General features: G+C 42.3%; 1 protein-coding gene across 1 annotated transcript; it reads right to left on the bottom strand.

The window, feature by feature from the left end:
* Positions 1 to 17,331: 17,331 nt before the first annotated feature.
* Positions 17,332 to 20,614, bottom strand: LOC112235915 (POU domain, class 3, transcription factor 3-B). Its single transcript, XM_024404462.2, has 2 exons — positions 18,667 to 20,614; positions 17,332 to 18,353 (listed from the first exon to the last, which is right to left on the bottom strand). Exons 1-2 carry the CDS (start codon positions 19,888 to 19,890, stop codon positions 18,243 to 18,245), a joined length of 1,335 nt encoding a protein of 444 aa, XP_024260230.1. The 5' UTR covers positions 19,891 to 20,614; the 3' UTR covers positions 17,332 to 18,242.
* Positions 20,615 to 20,910: the final 296 nt, after the last annotated feature.

Genomic DNA, 20,910 nt, shown 5'->3' with positions numbered 1-20,910 from the left:
CGCTGAGCCACACAGTCTCCTACCGTGACGACTGTTTAGCTAGATATCCTATCTCTGATGGCCATGAAATCCCCCCTCACAGCTGATCAAAGAGCAAAAGCATGAAGTGGAAATGAATTCACACTCGTGAAACCTTTTAATGAATAGAGACATTCTGCGGAGCGGAGACACAAAGCTGAACTGTCAGCGATTACCTGCTGGAATCAGCCTTCATCAATATCAGGCTAATTACAAAACACTCCTGGCAGGCCGTGAAACGAATCCACCACTGAGACAGATTGGACCGTGGCAGCTATAGATGTCCACAGATATTAGTCTTTTTTAGCAAGGGGCCATAGGGAGATGGGGAGCCTGGCTGTCCAGCTGAGGAGAGGAGAGCTGGCTGGGAGAGCTACATTAAGGTAGCCACCCTCAGACTGAACACAGGGATTCACAGGGAACTAATGTCTTATTGGGGCTTCAGCCCTGGAGGTTTCTCTAGAGATCTTGACAATGAAACAGTAAACATGATTTAGTATGACAGGATATAACAAGCTATGATATAATGTAATAAAATAAGCGACTATATAAAACAGTATAACATCACACGGTTGACCATTTTCTAAGATAACACATGATATTTGTCAGTCCTTTTGGCCCCTATGCTTCTCTTTTTCTGTTGGACTTTCTGTCTTAGTTATGGGATGTCTCTGTATGGGTCTGGGTGTGACCATCAGGTGTCTGTGTCTCTGTAGTGGACCAGTGTGGCCCAGTGGCTCCCAGACCAAGCTTGGCTTCTGTCTAGCATATGGAACCACTTTGGAGAACCCTCACGCCCTCTCTCTCTGTCTCTCTCTCTCTCTCTCTCACTTTCCCTCCTCTGTCTGTCTGTCTCTCTCTCTCTCTGTCTCTCTATCTCTCTCTCTTTCTCTCTCTCTCTGTCTCTCTTTCTCTCCTCTCTCTCACGCTCTGTCTCTCTCTCTCTCTGTCTCTCTCTCTCTCTCTCTGTCTCTCGCTTTCTCTCCTCTCTCTCATGCTCTGTCTCTCTCTCTCTTTCTCTCTCTCTCTCTCTCTCTGTCTCTCGCTTTCTCTCCTCTCTCTCATGCTCTGTCTCTCTCTCTCTTTCTCTCTTGCTTTCTCTCCTCTCTCTCACGCTCTGTCTCTCTCTCTCTGTCTCTCTCTCTCTCTCTTTCTCTCTCGCTTTCTCTCCTCTCTCTGTCTCTGTCTCTCTGTCTCTCTCTCTCTGTCTCTCTCTCTCTCTGTCTCTCTGTCTCTCTGTCTCTCTGTCTCTCTGTCTCTCTCTCTCTCTCGCTCTCTCTGTCTCTCTGTCTCTCTCTCTCTCTTTCTCTCTGTCTCTCTGTCTCTCTGTTTGTCTCTCTCTCTCTCTCTCTCTCTGTCTCTCTCTCTCTCTCTCTCGCTCTCTCTCTCTCTCTCTCTCTCTCTATTAGGTTTCCCCCCTGAATCAAACTGAAGGGGTTACTTCAGTCCTTTCCCAGGTTGAAATAAAGAAGTAGTCTCTTTTTCCTGCTCCCTCTTCCACCAGACAGTTTTTTCATTTCAGGTGAGTGTCGAGGTGGAGGCAGAGGCAGGGAGTCCCTGCACCGGAGAGAGGGAGCAGCAGGAAGGAAGTCATTACAGTGTTGTGTGGAGAGGGGCGCTGGGGGCCCTGAGATCCAGCTGGCGGCGGTTTGGGAGGAAGAGGTGCGCAGGAGGGGGTACCCAGACGGGACAGGGGAAACCTGAGCCCCTGGAAATAGCTGAGAATGCCCTAAGAAAAACTTCCGCCCGCTTCGTCCCACCAACATTTCCCATAATGGTCTCAGCCAAATAGGATGAGTAGGGGTCTCCCCACACCCTACACCAGAGACACTTAGGGAGACAGGACTCATACACATACGTACACACAAAAACCCCTAATAAAGAAGTTGGGGAACTGTTTTTTTCTTTTTCAAGTTGGAACAACTTGTTTCACAGTGAGCTTATCTTACTTATTATAACACTTGAAGGATTTCACAATCAAATCAAAAGCATGCCTACTTTATGCCCGTGCTGAATCAGACTGGTGCTAGTTGCAATGAAGACCTATCTGGGCAAATAAATATTCCGATATTTGAACATGGAAGTTGAAAGTCAGGGAGATTCCAGTCTGTGTGCAATGTGGTTGTGTGAGCCTTTTGCGACTATATTCATATTGTTTTCATTTTGCCTGCGGTTGGATGGAGGTTTGGAGAGAAATCTAGCATGTTGTCGCAAATCAATCATAGTTTATTACAAAAAAAAAGATTTGTCTGAAAATAATGCTTTTATCCGACTGCGTGACAGGAGTTTGACTCTACATTCTCCTCGAGTCATCTGTGGATGCATGGAATATTACAGCAATGACAGTCAGTGGGAATGAGTTGTTTTCTTCTGCCTTCATGGATCCTTCAACACGATGGGACCAGTTGGTTACCACTGTTTCACCACATAACGGATTTGTTGTATTGTCAATAACTGAAATTGTACATCGTCAAGTCTTTCATGTAGACTAGAGCTCTCAGTTAGAGAGAGAAACCTTTGAGTTGTCCTTGGTTGAACCATTACAAGTTTTCCTTTTTTCATTAGGGGAAATGGTTGCAATTAACACAATGAAAAGGAATAATTTGAACTATTAAAGTTAACAATATTGTAGGCCTATGTCGAATAGAGTCTTAGGATTGATATTTGAATTCAATATATAGATTGATGGCTAGACTAGTTTGATTGATGAGTTGACAATCTTTCTGTTGATCGATCCCCCTCCCTCTCTCTCTCTCTCTATAATTACAGTGATTGCACAGATCCAAAATGACACGCCACGCTTACAACCTCAATTCACAGCCAGGGTAGGTAGTCCTAGAGACAGGAGCAGTGAAATCATTTTGGGGGAAATCACTGTAAAGAAATCAGCCGTCTGACTGATAGGCTGCGGCGGCAAATTGGGACTATAGTCAAGGGTCCAATCTGGGAGGCATTTTCTCTGTTGATCAGAGGGACCTGGGAACTACTGCTGGGCTCCATAGACATCTGCTCTGGCAATTTCACCACACTGTAGCCTGCAAAGGTTAAACCACTAAAATGTAATATTTGCCTAGAGGGGGTCAAGGCAGAGCAATTACAAGGTACAATCGGCAGGGCTAATCAGCTACTGCGGCACACGGGGGGGCAAATAAGCCCTGATCAGAAGCCCTGTTCTCCTTTCCTCCGTGTCTCTGTTTACTTATTAAACCCTGTTCTCATGTTCAAGGGACCCCCCCCCCCATCAGCCCAGCAGGTACGTTTAGCTCCTAACACTTTTAAATGGGACCACACTTCACTGAAAGTCCTGTTAATCAGTATTGGTGCCCTTTGTGGTAGACAGGGGTCTTAAATTACTCTTTTCCAATCTGGCTGGCATTAACACCTATGGTGGAGGATGGGTATTGAGCCTAAGGACTGGAAACAAAGGCATGTGGACCAGGAGTAGATCTGTATGTGTATGTACTGCATGTATGTAGGGTAGACCGGGGCACAGAGTAACAACGAAATAACTCCAATTAGAAACCAGTTAGAAAGCTGTTAATCAACGTGAAAATGATTGGTTAGTGTATCTACATTCCTATGACATTATTATATTTTGTTGTATTGGCAACAAGTCGTTTTGTATTTTTTGATTATTGATATGTGGAACATCTCCTATGTTTCTAATCATATAGGATTTTTATCAGTAAGAATAAGTATTTTCATTGGTGTAGTTGATTACAATTATTCTTGTATTTTCTCACAAGATTAGATGCAAATTGTAACATTTGTCAATATTAAACCCCTTACTTAAAATTAGATGGTATTTTATATAGTATTTAGACACATTTACATAATGATATAACATTTCACTTCTTTACATCAAGTTTCCCAGTACAACTAAGATAATACCTTAAAACATAAACATATTTATATTTTTGAATGCTAAACGTATCTTATATAAAATGTTATACATTTTTTACCTAAAAGATTCAATTAAAATATTTTTGGTCAGTTTTGGGTATTTTCATATATCAGTTTCAAATATCAGTTTCAAATCATTAAATTGTTCAATTACCCCTAATTTGTACAATTGAAGACAGTGTTCCATTTAACCCTGCAGCCTGTTACAATGAACCCCGCCTACATTATGACTGCCACCACTTGTAAACGACTGGTATATCCTAGAAATGTAGTTACAGTGTGCAATGGTAGCTGAGATATGTGATGTTTGTATAAAAATATCATGAATCTAACTCAAATAATGTTTCATAAATAAGCAAAAGACCGAAACTGTTACTTTGTGCCCCGGTCTCCCCTACATGTCAGCTCATTATCACATCATTGAAGGGGGTGGGGGCAATAATATTTCACTGTTGTTTTCATGCCTACTCTTTGACACCAACGTGGTAATGAGTGAGTATCAGCACCAGGATTAATGTACAATACAGTACCACTGTCTGGTGTACAACACTCTTCAACAAGGCTCAGGAACAATTACTGGTAATTAAATATGTGCCAGTTACTGAAAAATATAATTATGTCCTTGGTGTATAACACCAATTAATTACTTTGATTTCAGCGAGTAGCAAAGCTCTTTAAACAACGGTGCGTGCTGATTCATATAGAGCACATACTTAAAAACGGGCATATTCTGTTAGTTAGTATCTACGTGAGAGAGATGTGCTCCTAACAGAGAAGAGTAGACCAGAGCCAGAGGCAAATCTGTAACATTATGTATCTACATGATAGAGATGTGCTCCTAACAGAGAAGAGTAGACCAGAGCCAGAGGCAAATCTGTAACATTATGTATCTATGTGATAGAGATGTGCTCCTAACAGAGAAGAGTAGACCAGAGGCAAATCTGTAACATTATGTACATTCATTGTAATATTTTCTTAACCATTTTTATTTTGCCAAAAAAGTTACAAGCAGTTCATTGGTGATGTGTCACATTAGGATGACGTCACTGGTCTAAATGTATTTGTATTTATTTAACTAGGCAAGTCTGTTAAGAACAAATTCTTATTTACAATTTTATTTTGTCTCATGACGGCCTACCCCGGCCAAACCCTAACCACACTGGGCCAATTGGCCTCCCAGTCACGGCCGGTTGTGATACAGCCTGTAATCAAACCAGGGTCTGTAGTGACGCCTCTAGCACCGCTGCGCCACTCGGGAGTCAAAGACAATACCTGGTCATCTTATGATCTTGCATACTTACTTGGTCCTTTATTGACCAAACCTCCCCCGGCGTCTCCAGGTGTACTGCACACTACTAGTCATGTGAGTTCCCCATTCATTCCTCTCTATACAGATGACACAGTCTACGCTGCAGACTGCCATCCTCTGGTGCTGCCCAGCTGGCAGAGACACAGGACTAACACTGGTCCTATTCACACTCTAACCCCTCCCTCCCTCCCTCTCTCCTTCTCCCTTTCCCTTCTTCCCTCCCTCCCACTGTACAGTGGCTGAAGGACCAGTGTGGTTGCTATTCACACTCTAACCCCTCCCTCCCTCTCTCCTTCTCCCTTTCCCTTCTTCCCTCCCTCCCACTGTACAGTGGCTGAAGGACCAGTGTGGTTGCTATTCACACTCTAACCCCTCCCTCCCTCTCTCCTTCTCCCTTTCCCTTCTTCCCTCCCTCCCACTGTACAGTGGCTGAAGGACCAGTGTGGTTGCTATTCACACTCTAACCCCCCCTCCCTCCCTCCCTCTCTCTCCCTTTCCCCTTCCCTACCTCCCACTGTACAGTGGCTGAAGGACCAGTGTGGTTGCTATTCACCTTCCCTTCCTTCTCCCTTACCTCCTCCCACTGTACAGTGGCTGAAGGACCAGTGTGGTTGCTATTCACACTCTAACCCCTCCCCCCTCCCTCTCTCCTTCTCCCTTTCCCTTCTTCCCTCCCTCCCACTGTACAGTGGCTGAAGGACCAGTGTGGTTGCTATTCACACTCTAACCTCCCTCCCTCCCTCTCTCCTTCTCCCTTTCCTTCTTCCCTTCCCTCCCACTGTACAGTGGCTGAAGGACCAGTGTGGTTGCTATTCACACTCTAACCCCTCCCTCCCTCTCTCCTTCTCCCTTTCCTTCTTCCCTCCCTCCCACTGTACAGTGGCTGAAGGACCAGTGTGGCTGCTATTCACACTCTAACCCCTCCCTCCCTCTCTCCTTCTCCCTTTCCCTTCTTCCCTCCCTCCCACTGTACAGTGGCTGAATCTTTGGGGACCAGTGTGGTCCTGCTATTCAACTCACCCAACCTAACCCCCCTCCCTCTCCTTCCTTCTCCCTTTCCCTTCTTCCCTCCCTCCCACTGTACAGTGGCTGAAGGACCAGTGTGGTTGCTATTTACTAACTCTAACCCCTCCCTCCCTCTCTCCTTCTCCCTTTCCCTTCTTCCCTCCCTCCCACTGTACAATGGCTGAAGGACCAGTGTGGTTGCTATTCACACTCTAACCCCTCCCTCCCTCTCTCCTTCTCCCTTTCCCTTCTTCCCTCCCTCCCACTGTACAGTGGCTGAAGGACCAGTGTGGTTGCTATTTACCGATGGCTGGAAAGGATGGTGAAAATGTCACTCCATCATGAAGAGTGAGTTGTGCTCCTACCTCATGTCTTTCAGGGGCTTGGTCATTGAATACGTATTGTAGAAATCCAGGGCATAGTCATGACCTGAAACCAGCGTATAAACATTATAGACGTACGCTAGCACGGCAACACGATTTCAAACTCCATATCCTCTCTGGTGTGGAGTTGAAACTACATGTGTGTAATATCCCTCAAAGCTCCCTATACCTACGCAACCAGAAACTCACATTCTTATGCAAATATTCTATGCGTACAGTTCGTAGAACAGAACTAAAGAACCAAAGAGAGGTGAGAATGCATGAATTAACCACAAACTATCTTTGGGCCTGAGGCCTTAATACCTAACTTGAAAATACCTGTGTCCAACCATTAGTAATCTATTCAATCCCCAACCTATAAATGGTTACACAACAACCCCTCTGAGGCAAAACCCACCAGATTCTCTCTGCTTTCAATCTAACTCTGGTTAATGAGATACAGAGTCACATTCCCTCTCTCCTCATCTCTCTCTCTCTCCCTTTCAAATTCCCTCTCTCTCTCTCCCTTACATTTTCTCTCTCCCTTTCACATTCTCTCTCTCTCTCCCTTTCACTCTCTCCCTCTCTCTCACTCCCTTTCACTCTCTCCCTCTCCCTCACTCCCCCTTTCACATTTTCTCTCTCTCTCCCTCTCTCTCCCTTTCACATTTTCTCTCTCCCTCTCTCCCTTTCACATTTCTCTCTCTCTCTACCTTTCACATTTTTTTCTCTCTCTCTCCTCTCCTTTCTCTTCTCTCTCTCTCCTTTCATTTTCTCTCTCTCCTTTCACATTTTCTCTCTCTCTCTCTCTACTTTCACATTTTCTCTCTCTCTACCTTTCACATTTTCTCTCTCTCTCTCTACCTTTCACATTTTCTCTCTCTCTCTACCTTTCACATTTTTCTCTCTCTCTCTCTACCTTTCACATTTCTCTCTCTCTACCTTTCACATTTTCTCTCTCTCTACCTTTCACATTTTCTCTCTCTCTCTACCTTTTTTTTCTCTCTCTCTCTCTCTACCTTTCACATTTCTCTCTCTCTCTCTACCTTTCACATTCCTCTCTCTCTCTCTCTCTCTACCTTTCACATTCCTCTCTCTCTCTACCTTTCACATTTCACATTTTCTCTCTCTGTTTCCTTTGGGTCTCAGAGTATACAGTAATTCTATCTGCCAGCTTGCTCTAGCCTCCTGCTCCCATGGTTTAATCCATGCATGTATGCAAACGCACATGTCTCCTCAAACAATCAGCATGTCACTAGTGCATGTGTGAGGCTGTGTTCTTGTGAAGGGTGTGTGTGTGAGCGAATATGTGTGTTTGACTCTATGCATATAGTATGCGACTGTTTTGGCATGTTTGTACGTGTTTGCGTGTTTGTGCATATTTGCGTACTTGTGTGTGTGTGTGTGTATGTGTGCGTGTGTGTTGAGGACGGACAGTTCTCCATCGGGGTGTGTGTGTGTGTGTGCGTGTGTGTGTGTGTGTGTGTGTGTTGAGGACGGACAGTGTGTGTGTGTGTGTGTGTGTGTGTGTGTGTGTGTGTGTGTGTGTGTGTGTGTGTGTGTGTGTGTGTGTGTGTGTGTGTGTGTGTGTGTGTGTGTGTGTGTGTGTGTGTGTGTGTGTGTGTGTGTGTGTGTGTGTCACGCGAGGCCTCGCTCCTTGCAGTCTTAGTATTATTGACAAATCCATCACAGGCAGTGATGCATCGGCTCCCGGCTCACCCCGCAGGACTCAGGGGCCGTCTCTGACATGCTGTCACCTTGGTAACTGCTGCCCAAGTGAACTGCCTGCTGGGATAGCTGACCTCTGCTGGCGGGCCGCCGTGAGGCCGCGGCAGGCGGCGTGTGGCAGGAGATGTCACCGCGACCGGACCCCCTGAGGACGGGCCCTTCATGGTCCCAGCCATCGATCCATCAGCCCAGCCCCCTCCATGTCCCCGTCCCTGGCCAGACCCAACCAGACCCTCTCTGGATACATTGATTCCAGTCAAACATGAGAGAGGGAGGGAGCTGTTTAGCATTTCGGGGCCAGACAGTCAGGCAATGGTGGCAGGCTAATAGATTTCAATGATTAATTTGAAACTTTGTTGTGCCCAGTTCAGGGATCCTTAAATTGAGGGGTTTTATTTGTTGTGAATTGATTTGGTTTGGTCTGAAGAGTTATCCTGTAACATTTAGATTATTAACCAATAACCACACAGTGAGATCAGATGTCTGTTTATTTATGATGGAAACTTTGTATTCTCTTGTCTATGTGAAATTGCTGTTGAGAAATGTTTTTCTTTTGTTTTTGTAAACACTTTTTAAAGAATGCATTTTTTAAATAAAATATTTGTTTGGCCCTAGGCAGGCATCTGGACTAGTTCTCATTGTGAAGTATGAACAATATTCCCGAAGGGCGATTTGAAGCGTTTTTCATTGGCACTGGCCTGCTGTGGTTGTGGGCGTCAGTTGTTTGGAATGCTCTGTTTTGTGTGGAGCAGCATCGGACACAAGGTCTGAGGCCGTAGATCGCCTGAACAGCCTCTCTCTGCTGCGTATTGATATCTGAGAACCAAACCACATGTGGTGGTGAGCCTGGCTGAATACGCTACGCAGACCTTGGTTCAAATATTATTTCAAATATCGCAATTACTTTCACATACATTCGAAGTAAGTTCTCACATATTTTTTATTTTAAAAGACAAGTAGTTTAATATTTTAATGTATTTGGAAATACACTTCGAAAGCATTTGAAATGCTCAAATACACTGACTCAAATAGCCTGCACGACCATGCGTTTAACAGGTATTTGAAAGTCCTGTCAAATAGAATTTAGCAGACTTTTTTAATTTTGATTTTTTTTTATAACCACTCAAATACTAAAATAAAAGTACTTGTTTTGGGCTGTGTAGTAAATGAAATGAAATAAATGAAAAGTAAATGAAAATACTCAAATACACAGAACAAGTATTTTAAATACCAGATACTCAAATACACATGTATTTGAACCCAGGTCTGAAGGACAGAACAGACATTAAGAACATCTAGAAATATATACTAGATGTGATCAACAATCTATTAACTCATTATTGAAACTGTCTGGGTTCTTTCCCTTGGTTTACATAGTTAGTTTACACACAGTGAAGCCACCACTGACCTTATGCGAACCCTATACCTTACTCACATGCTGGGCCTGTTGGAAAGAAAACAACATCTTGATAAACAATGCCATCAGACATCCTCTCACCCCCATTAAATCAGTTTCCTGAAAAGGAGATGACATCATCACAGCTATGATGTCATCCAGATGACTCAGGTCTTATAGGACTGTGTCGCCCTCAACTGTCCCCCTCCCTCCTTAGTGGAGATGTCCAACTCTCTGGAGAGGTTTGGTAAGGAGAGGAGAGAAGTGGGCAGAGAGGAGAGTAGGGAATGACTGGTCAACAGCTGACTTTGATGATAAAACGCTGAGAACACAGAGGAAGAAAGGGGAGCGGGAGCTATACAGTAGTTTGGTCTACTGCCGTTTTACTGTATCTTACGACGCGTGTTGAAACTGTAATGGTAAAACTCTGTCTATGTTAGTGGGTATGAGACACACTAAGGCCCCTCCAGACATAGGTGATTTAACTGTGTTGTGCAGAAAGAAGTGAATGAGAGGGCCACCCCACTCTAGCGTAGGCTATCTAACAATAACATCAGGTTGGTCAAACGTGTATGTAATTTCAAGTCCTCTGTATTGAAAATAGTCCTAAAAAAAATCCCCCAAAATCTATTTTGTATTTTGTGGAAGATAATTATATACAAAGTCAAATTGGATGAAATGAATAGGCCTCTACTTTAAATACAATACGACTTTGCATGGGAAAGACTTCCAAAATTGAACGAAATCTCCAGTCTTGAACGAAATCAAACTTACATTAAAAAAAACTAGCCTAACAATTACATTTAAGGGAAAACAAACAATTAGGCTCAATTTGCGTATACCTGTTGCAATTTTCAAACAAGTTAAAAGTCAGAGAAAGTACATGTTTAAAATGCTGTTGTTATTAACGTCTCGAGCATAGCAGCAGCGCTGTTTCCCCGAAGCGTTCAGGGCAAGAGGTCTACTATAACTCTCAGCTAATATTGTGTTACATTTAAAATCAGGATTCGCTACATACGAATCCTTCACATATGATTTTTGTTATGTGTTATTATAAACCTAGCCTATATGATAAATATAATTTATGTTTAAACAATGACAAAAACAGTTGACTTTCATTGATTAAAACAGTTTACATATTTGAATATAATGCGAACATTCAGAGTAGCCTAATTTGTAAATAATGTTCCCACTTGAAATTCTTGTTTTTATCGTGGTCTTTCCAATATCATCATTATTATTTGTATGCAATACTGTTTTTTTTAATTGTAGGAAACAAAATAAAAAGCATCTTCATTTTGCAGAATATTAGACCCAGCTATTAATTCCAGCAGATGGCGCTGTAATGTCATAGAAGCTTGGAGAGCCACATTTACCCCAAAATCCATTTCATACATCAAAGAGATGTACAATAAAATAATAGATATTTGAAGTTATTTTCATAACATAGCGATATTTTCTACAACAAGAAATTTGACACGAGACAAAACAATCCATAGCAAATACGTGGCTTTGTTGCAGTGTCATGGCTGTATATGAAGTGCATCGAGGAAAAGTGATACACGTTGTTATCAGCTTTTGGGAAAACTTGAGGCTTGCACATGATCTGAAGTTAGATTCGCATGTGTATATTTGAAGCATTACGTGTTTCCTCGTATCAAGTAAAGTACCAGCTTAGTAATAATAATAAAACAACTACTGTTGAACGCATTATAAAGATGAATGTACTATTAATCATTATAATGGTAGGCCTAAGGCTAAACGGATTTAGGCCACGTTTTTTCTTGACTTAAACAAAACAAATTGAAGACATCTTTTATCACATTTAAAATGACATGGCATTAATATTCCTGCCAAAGCTTGATACAGTTCTGTATTTAAACCACCCTATAGATGTATCCAAAGTTTACTGATACATCTCAATATGTCAAAAACAGATGCACGTAAACAGACCTGATGAGGAAGAGAGTGCGGAGAGTGTCCATTCAAAACCCCCAGAATTCTATACGCCCGAATATATCAAATCTTACCTCTGTGCAGATGACGTCCTGATGCCCATACATCAGATGTATAGATGCTGTGGGAAGTTGGCGAGGTTGGTGAATGAAGCCATGCGTGCGTGACTGCGGGTATGTTTGTAATATAGCAGGATCTCACGCACGGCTCTTCGTGGGCTGAAAGTGGGTTACCATAAACCCCGCGGTTCAACTTGGGTGAGAGACCTTTGTAGGGCAGACCAAAGCCGAGTCCTCCTCGATTATTTCACAATGGTCAAGTTGTCTTATAGGAGTATGAAGGGATGGAGTATGAAGGGATGAGTGTGACTGGATGATGTGCACTTTGTCTTCTTTACGGTGCCTGACCTGCAACTGACAAGACTTGTCAACTGTTCGGCCAGTTACATCTAGACACTGTATTTTCAGGTTGTTGGATATGTCAACCTATTTCTGTAAACGTGAATCATTACTGCGCCTTGAAACTGAAGAACGCGGACAACACGTTTATAGATCAACGTCTATTGCGTTGTCTTTATGTGTTGATTATTCGTTAATTGTTGTGGCTCTCACACGTTTAGCTGCATGTGTATAGCCATAGGGCCGGTGTTTAGTAGGCCTACATTTTAATTGCATGACAAATTTAAAAAATAAAACATTAAAGTCGGAGATATCTGTTTGTATTGTTGACAGGCGGATCAGATACTGAAGCATGTTAGTTTAGAGTACTTAGTTAAACAGACTCTATTCTACCCATCCGCTGTGACCACGAAACCCTGACCTTCACGATTCATAGAAAGGAAACCCCAAGAGTCGCGTCACCGCAATACATATTTTAAAGCGTCCTCCTCCATTCTTGCCGGTGAGAATGTCAGGTCTGGTAGGCACGAGGCAGTCGGAATTAGGAATAGGCACCCCGCGTGCAGCACATCATGCCAATCCGTGGAATTCAATCTGTGCTTTGTACGGTCCAATCTCCGGACCCTCGCTGTCAGAATGCCGAGTGATAAATGATATATAGTAGACCTATATTCTGTATATGTGGTTATTATCGTGCTATTACATGTTCACCTTTTCCGTTTTAATTTGGTTCTAAATACTTGTAAGTGAAGTCCAATAACCTACATGTTATAGGCAGGGATGAGGCCATAAGAGGTTGCAACGTTTATAGAGAGCACGCACTATATTAACTATTTATACATCTTCATGGCTTTGAATCAGTCACACATTAACGGACCCTGTATATAGGTTTCTTACTTCTCGTGTTCTTCTTATTTCTTATTTCTTATTTCTTATTTCTCGTGTGTTTTTGTTCTACCTTGTGTTATGTTTAGTACTACATTGATATTGATTACTGCATCGTTGGTTTTAGAGTTTGCAAGAAAGGCATTTCACTGTACTTGTGCACGTGGCATTAACTTGAAACTAATACAAAACGATAATACAAATATGCTACTGATTAGTCCATTTTATAATACATGTATAATATAATATTGTAGATATATACGACGCAATGCCTTTGTGCTCAAGTTACTCTTCAAAACAAATTAAATAATAAAATCAATCATCAGAATTTTGAACGTTTTTGTTAAAATATCACTGGTTACATAATTTTAAGTTGATTAAATGAGTTATCTTTCACTTTCTGGAGAATAGGATGGTTACCTGCAGGCAATGAAATGCATATAAGGAATATCAAACCAACCCGTTTTAGAGGGAGACACTGGAGTCTGTGCCCGCAGAAAGGGAAACAGGAAGTTTGTGTCGTCAAGGACCATCTCTGATGAAATGGAGCTTCATGTGGAAGTATTGACATAACAGAACATCACCATGGGAAGTAACCTATTACAACGCCCATTAGACTTGGCCTACTGAAAAAGAGCTGGGCTAAGGGATTTAAACGTATATATTAGCAATAGAACAAAAGGCCCAAGAAGAACTTCAGTTTGGAAGGAGACGTCATGACTCGTAAGACATTAGGAATATATCAAATAAATATACATTCGATTTTATCATCACATCAGTCAAGCGCAGAACACGAGGGGGCTTAGAATTTTTTTTGGGGGGGGAGATCTATATCACCGACAGAAGACTACAATTTTCGCAACAGGATGTGAACTATAGGCCATCGAGGAAGCCTCCCCGTGGAAAACAACGCCGGTTTAATGCATATTCATGTGACGGCACGTGGGAGAAGTAGAATATGAGGGAAACGATTGTGTGGGTCATATTTCTACTGGGATATTAGACTTTCAAGGAATTCAAAACACTATACGTGCTTGAATAATATAACCGATGTTGTGAGAAATAAGCCTAAACTAAACCACATTAAACACTTTAGTATAGAGGAAATGTATTCCTCAATCTGCTATGACACAGGCCTAGATCATAACATATTCGGCCTATACGTGTAATCGAGTCTAAGAGCACAATCTGAAGAATCAGGCTATTTCACAATTTGCTGTGTTGAGCTGTTGTTTTTCGTCGTTGTTGTTGATATGTGTCACCCAAATCTACCTATCAGCAGTCCATAACGTTGCCATTCGTTATGCTAGGCCCATTGTTGCGCCGTGACTGAACGGATTTATTCTGAAGTGCAGAGAAAGTGTTGATATTTGAATAATGAATCCAAAAACACTCAACGTTAATCTGCCACATACTGCAGGCCTAAACTGGGCGCATAGATGGACTTGCGGACATCTAACCAAATCAAAAACGTCGAGGAACATTTCTGCTACCACTGAATGGCTTGATCTGGTGGCGAAACAAATATTCTCTATGAAAACGGTCTTATGTTGAACCCCATTGTGTTGAGAGAATGTCCAAACTGCAGGGCTTTGGGGTGACGGGGGGCCTCCCCCTTTAACCCGGGTAACAATTGTTCACGATTTAAAAGAGAAAGTTACGCTGCCATACAGATTCCACAACGAGAAATATCCTTATGTGTTATGGAGACAAAGGACTAGGCCAGGGTATTGCCCATCAGGTTTTGAAGACCCATGAAATGCTGAGCGAACAGGCTGGCTGGGCGAGAGAGAGTTTGTGCATAAAGCAAATCAAAACCACTTATGTTATTTTGGAAGTCTTTACATCTATAAATGTGGATCATTTTGAGCCCTTCGCACAGACAAATAATGCTGCACAAGCACTTTTCCCATGCATGAATGGTAAACGCACAATGCACCAGGTTTGCATAACGGTTATAATTAATTTACTATTAATCCCTGTACTAGACCCATAACACAGAAACATCGATTCAGATCAAAATAATTTTGCAGACGTGGGAAACATATCACACGCGTCATGTGACATTATCACATTTCGAATGTGGGCAATAAGACCTAGATGATCAAATATGGAGAATATGGAAAATAATATAGATTTCCTGGACCTATTATATATTGTGTTATATCATGCCCCACCCATTTATTGGATTGGAATTATTGACAACTACATTTAGTCAATGGGTTATCCCTCTTTACAAATAACCAATTCGATTATATTGGGTGCGTTGGTGGCGTAAAGTTGTTTAGGCCTATATGGATGGACGCGTGTGCTCACAATTATCTTGGCTATTTGAAATATCCAAACGAAACATATTCTTATTTTTTGTATGCTTGTCTTAAATAATTATACTTTTCTTTATAGGCATTTATGGAAATTGCATATTGCAAGTGGAAGCTATCCAATACTAACATTTATTTTTGTATTATTCCGTTCGAACCAAACTGCATGCGTCTATAATCAGAACGTTGGCTATAGCCACCCATCTCTCTGGGATTTCATGGATACGAATGACCAAATCTACCCGCGTGTCTGACTGGCACTTTTATTAATGAGGACAAAGGAAAGTGATGCATACTTCTTCTATAACGTTGAATTCAGTTGCTAAGCAACTAGTGTATGGTAAATCATCCGCGAAATTTAAATCTTCGAGCGTGGATAGTGCATTTAGCTGAATAGTCAACTTGCGAAAAAGTTGGAGAGCCGAGTGCATTTCCAAGCTATAGGTTTCGTCCTAATTTCAGTCTTAAGAAATCGAAATAGTTTATATAGGCTACACTATAGCATAGTTTATGGCGTGGCATGATGCACTATTACGCAAATAGAGATGTAGCCTATCCACAGGCCTATAGGCCTAAGCTGGACCAAAGTCACACAACATAAAACAAACATGCGCAAACCTTATAGGTATTGCATTCTCAACGCTAATGTCAATTTTACACAACAAAAGCTAATTCAAACATGTTTAAACGCCATTATTGTATCTATTTGTATTCGTTGGCTCCAATGTTCAATTTGATAGGCCTAATCAATGTCCAACTCATTGCCCCAAAGCCTGGTGTCAATGTGAAATCGCAATGTTCTCTTAAGTATTATTTTAAACCATAAAACATCTGTCTACGCCAAGACTACCATACTTTGAGGGTAACATGAGATATTTAGACTCGCTTTGCATTAGGTCACCATCATGCTTGTTGTGTTGTTATCACACTAATGAAATGTTTAATTTAAATCATCTCAAAATGATGTTTACATCAATGGGAATTCGGAAGCATTAGGTTATAGTCACTGAAACACGAGTTGTCCAGGCACCCTGCGCCATCCCATGCAAGAGCATATTTACACCACAGGCCTATAAGGAAAACCTAAACAATGTAGGTTACAGTCATCACTTTTCAACTAAAAAGTAGAATATCCAATGCCAAAACTCTAATAATGTAATGATATGGATAGTATACAGTGTGTTCACATGCGCATGCATATGTGCGTGTGTCAGATGAAGAATCTTGACCTTATGTGCATATTTGCAAAATAACAATACTGTTTCTCAAAACATAAATAAGGCCCTTGAGATATAACTTTCACTCTGAATATATGAATACACTGGCGCATGAAAACAATAACACGAAAATATTTAGACTATACTGCTTTGAATCGAATCGTCTTACTCCTATACTGACGTAGGGCGAATGATCAAATATTTTTACAAACAATATCAGTAGCAACATCTACCTTCATGTTTGTCTGTAAAACATGACGCACATCTCCGGTGAGATAGGCCTACAGCATTAACCAGAGCTATGGAATAAGATCGGCAAGATCCCCCACATTGGGCCTACTGAGGAAGTGTCACGCGGTGGACGTAAACAAACGCATAGACCGCACTTTGAGTACCTAGTCGTCTACGGACTAATTATAGGGCTTGATGATGCAAATGCTACATTATCAATACAGTTATCGGATGCTGCTGCTATGATGAAGGTGGAGAAGCGAATTAGTTAAAGATAAATATGAATTGTGAATAAATCAAATATAGCCCGGTGAAATTGTCAACTATAATTCCCTATGGGGCTCCAATAACATTGACATTGGAGATGCACAGAGGTTCAGCGTTCGATATAACATAGGCCTATTTTCCTAAACTATAGTATTTTTTGTATACTTATGTTATGCAAATCTGTGACAAAAGTAGTTGGAACAAGAACAATCGTCAATTTCTCCGCGTTAACCTTTCTCACATCAAATAATATCACGAATGCATGCCTTGTTTCATAAACAAACGTAGCTAAATATTACATTCAAATATAAATCTCAAAACACACAATGACGTAATTTCATTCTAACAAATTTATTGGTCTCAATCAGCTCGCAAGGAATCACTACTGAAATTAAATTACAATCAAATTATCACATCAAAATATACCCTTATTACCTAACAACTGTCAATGTCAGCTTATGTTGATTTGTGCTCCTTTTAGAAACGAGAATACAAAAATTAAACAAAACAAATCAACAATGAAAACAGGAAAGCAAAACAACTTACACAAAGTTCTGGGGGAAATAAATTACCGTTTGGAATAATTGATATGTATTCCGAATAGAATATTAGAACAAGTCATTTTGATGAAAAATATAAAGTAAATAAGTCAGATCAGCATCTGATCTAATGAATCTATATTGCCGGCTTTACAGAGTCTGTTGTTTATTAAAACCTACCAAAGAATACTGCTTAGAAATGGCAGCATGTATAGTTACATCCACAGCACCCATTCAGTCACACTTGGCAACGGAGAGGAGAAGAATTTCAAATAAGTGCAGCTGAAGATAATCTTTTCAAATGTCTATTTCTGTTTCTTCACTCACGGTGTTCAAGTCCCATGAAAAAAAAATCCATATGAAAAAAAGAGGTGATCTTTTAGATCAGATGGCGGGGACAGTCCTGGTGAGTTTATATTTTATCATTAGGCGTGGAGGGCCTCAAATCCCAATTCCTCTTTGTGAAAATTTAAACCATGCAGTCCTCCCCGCAAAAAATATGTTGGAAGCTTCGTGGATGCCACTCTTCTTCGTATTGATGCTGTTGCAGTTTTTGTTCCTTTGTTAAAGTAGGGGTTTAAAATGTCCCATTTTTAAATATACAAATGCCTGCCTCTTTGTCTTTCGCAAATCAGATACAGGGTACAGGGGGAATCTTTTTAAAATTCTAATAGGACTACTTGCTTTGAAATTTCCAGTTGGTGTTGTTAATGCGCCAAAATTACCTGATGGAACGAACTTGTAGTCACCCTCTGGTCGGTCGGTTCACTCGGCCCAGTTAAACTTGCATCTTTTAAGTAATCTACTAAAAAATGTCCCTGAAAGAAAGAGCAGAAGGAACCTTTTAGGTTAAGACATTTCAGGGCTTGGAAGAAGGTTATCGGTGCGTTTTGGGGTTGGGTGGAAAAGGGGGGGTTGTTTTGTTCTGGTGAAAAATATATAACACATTTGCAGTCTTATTCCTATTCCATCACAATCACAGTATCAAAAATGTTTTGGCTATCTTGACGATAGAAGGTGTTTTATCAGTTTTACTTTTATATAAAATATTTTTTAGTCTTGTGTTCTGGTCTATGTCTCACTGAACATTCGTTTGCAGTCCATGGAGGGGGGCGGTGTATCTGCACTCACATTGCCGACCTGCGAGTACACATCCTCCGGCGTCTGTGGCACTCCTGGGGGCGTCATCCTTTTTTCCTTCTGTCTCCTATTGCAAAACCACACTCTAACCACTTCTTTCTCCAGCTGCAAGTTGTCCGCTAGTGAGGTTATCTCTTGGGCCGAGGGTTTGGGGCATTTCAGGAAGTGGCTCTCCAAAGCTCCCTTCACACTTACTTCGATGGACGTGCGCTTCTTTCGCTTCCTACCTTGTGCCGCTATCTTGTCGATGCTGGTCGGGCTGCCAGTGGTAGAATCCGCCTCCTCCAGCCATTTGTTTAGCAATGGCTTCAGCTTGCACATGTTTTTGAAGCTGAGCTGGAGAGCTTCAAACCGACAAATGGTAGTCTGAGAGAAGACGTTCCCGTACAGGGTGCCCAGGGCCAAGCCCACGTCCGCCTGCGTAAAGCCTAGTTTGATCCGGCGTTGTTTGAACTGCTTGGCGAACTGCTCCAAGTCGTCCGAGGTCGGTGTGTCCTCGTCGGAGTGCTGGTCGTGGCTGTTCACCCCTCCGTGGTGTTGCTGCTGGTGATGCGGATGCTGGTGGTGGTGGTGGTGATGGTGGCTGCCGTGGTCCAGCTCTGGGGTGTCCCCCCTTACCAGACCCGGGTGCACCAGGCTCTGGCTCCCTGGTTGACTGAGCATTCCATTCACCGTGAAGCCCCCGGGGTTGGAGTAGATGAGCGACTGCTGCTGCTGCTGTCCCCCTGATATCGAGTTGAGGTGAGCCGCAGTTGTGCTCCCCCAAGCCCCTGCGTGAGTCTGATGAGGACCTAAGTGTGGGGGCCTGTGGTGCAACGCGGTGCCCGTGTGTAGATCATCTCTGCCCGAGTTATTTTTCACGTCCTGCTGCTGAGGGCTGCCTGTCATACCGACGGGACTCGACGACCAATGCGAGCCGGCTTCGGCTGCTGCTACAGCGGCTGCAGCTGCCGCAGCGGCGGCGTGCGGCAGGGATGTCACCCACTGATGAGCATGGCTCAACATATGTCCTCCGTTGCTCGCTGCCATAGCTCCCTGCATGAAGTCACTCTGTACCATCTTTACTGTGGGGTCTCCCCTGTACCCACCAGACACCGAGGTAACCGCAGCACTGCCCGGCTGCATACCACCGCCTCCAGAGTCAGAATGCACGATCGAGCCGGACGAGAGGATACTATTGCTGGACAGATAGGGGTTGGAAGCCGCGGTGGCCATTCCGTTAACCCTTATGAATATGTTTGTTGATTACCCCCCTCCCTTTTTCAGTTACTTTTTTCGAGCAGGCAAATTGTATCTCATGAATTATTCAAACTTTAAAAGTCTGGGTTGTATTTTGGCAAATACCATTGACTTGTTCTGCAAACGCCAGAAGAATAAAAAGGATAGCAAAAATGAATTAAAATCCGTATTTGTTGTGTTTAGCGCATGTATGTATTTCAATTAGAAATTGATAAAATAGCGATGAATAAAAATCCAGGTTCTCAAAAGCAGTTTGAAACCATGTGCAGTCCGTCAATAAAGTTTTGTAGTATTTAGAACGTCTGAGAGTTCAAATTAAAATACACAGAAAAAAGATATTTGCCCCAACAAACTTCTAGTGGTCGAAGAAATTGATCAATTTCTCCACGAAATACAAAGTCCCAGTTTATGTTCCTATTGCAGGGGAGAAAAACACAAGCACTGGCTCCTTGGTTCTTTTGAAATTTAGCCGCTGAGATTTCTCCCTTGTTGCTTTATTCTTTTCTTTCGCTGTTCCTTTTATAGTACTGTAGAGTCTTTCTCTTTGTTCTGTTTTGATGTGTATAAACCTGCCAAACCGCTAACTCCCGCTGAAGTACAATTCAGTATTACAGTGCACGGCGATGGTTGCAAGCCTCTTCTCCCATTCGCTTGTTCGGTCTCTCTCTCTCTCTCTCCCTCTTTCTCTTCTGACAGTTCGCTACGTCCCTCCCTCAAAGCTCGAGGACACATGAATGTTTACCCTGTGCCAAGCGTGCGCACATCGTCCACGTCTCGCCCCCTTCAAATACTAGGAAGTCGAGTGCAAGACTCCCGTTGATTGGATACCCGGGGTATGATTGACAGGTCTCGCCAGCCTCGCTTGAGGCGCGTAAACCTCCTTCCGGCCGTTGCAATTGGCTGGTTTTTAATTCAATCCAAATAAATAAATAAATGAGCAAATTAATACAAAATATAGGAATGAAATAAACAAAAAAATATCTGATGAATGTATTC

This window comes from Oncorhynchus tshawytscha, linkage group LG07, assembly GCF_018296145.1.
Source record: "Oncorhynchus tshawytscha isolate Ot180627B linkage group LG07, Otsh_v2.0, whole genome shotgun sequence".
NCBI lineage: Eukaryota > Metazoa > Chordata > Actinopteri > Salmoniformes > Salmonidae > Oncorhynchus > Oncorhynchus tshawytscha.
This window is presented reverse-complemented; position numbering and strand designations above follow the sequence as displayed.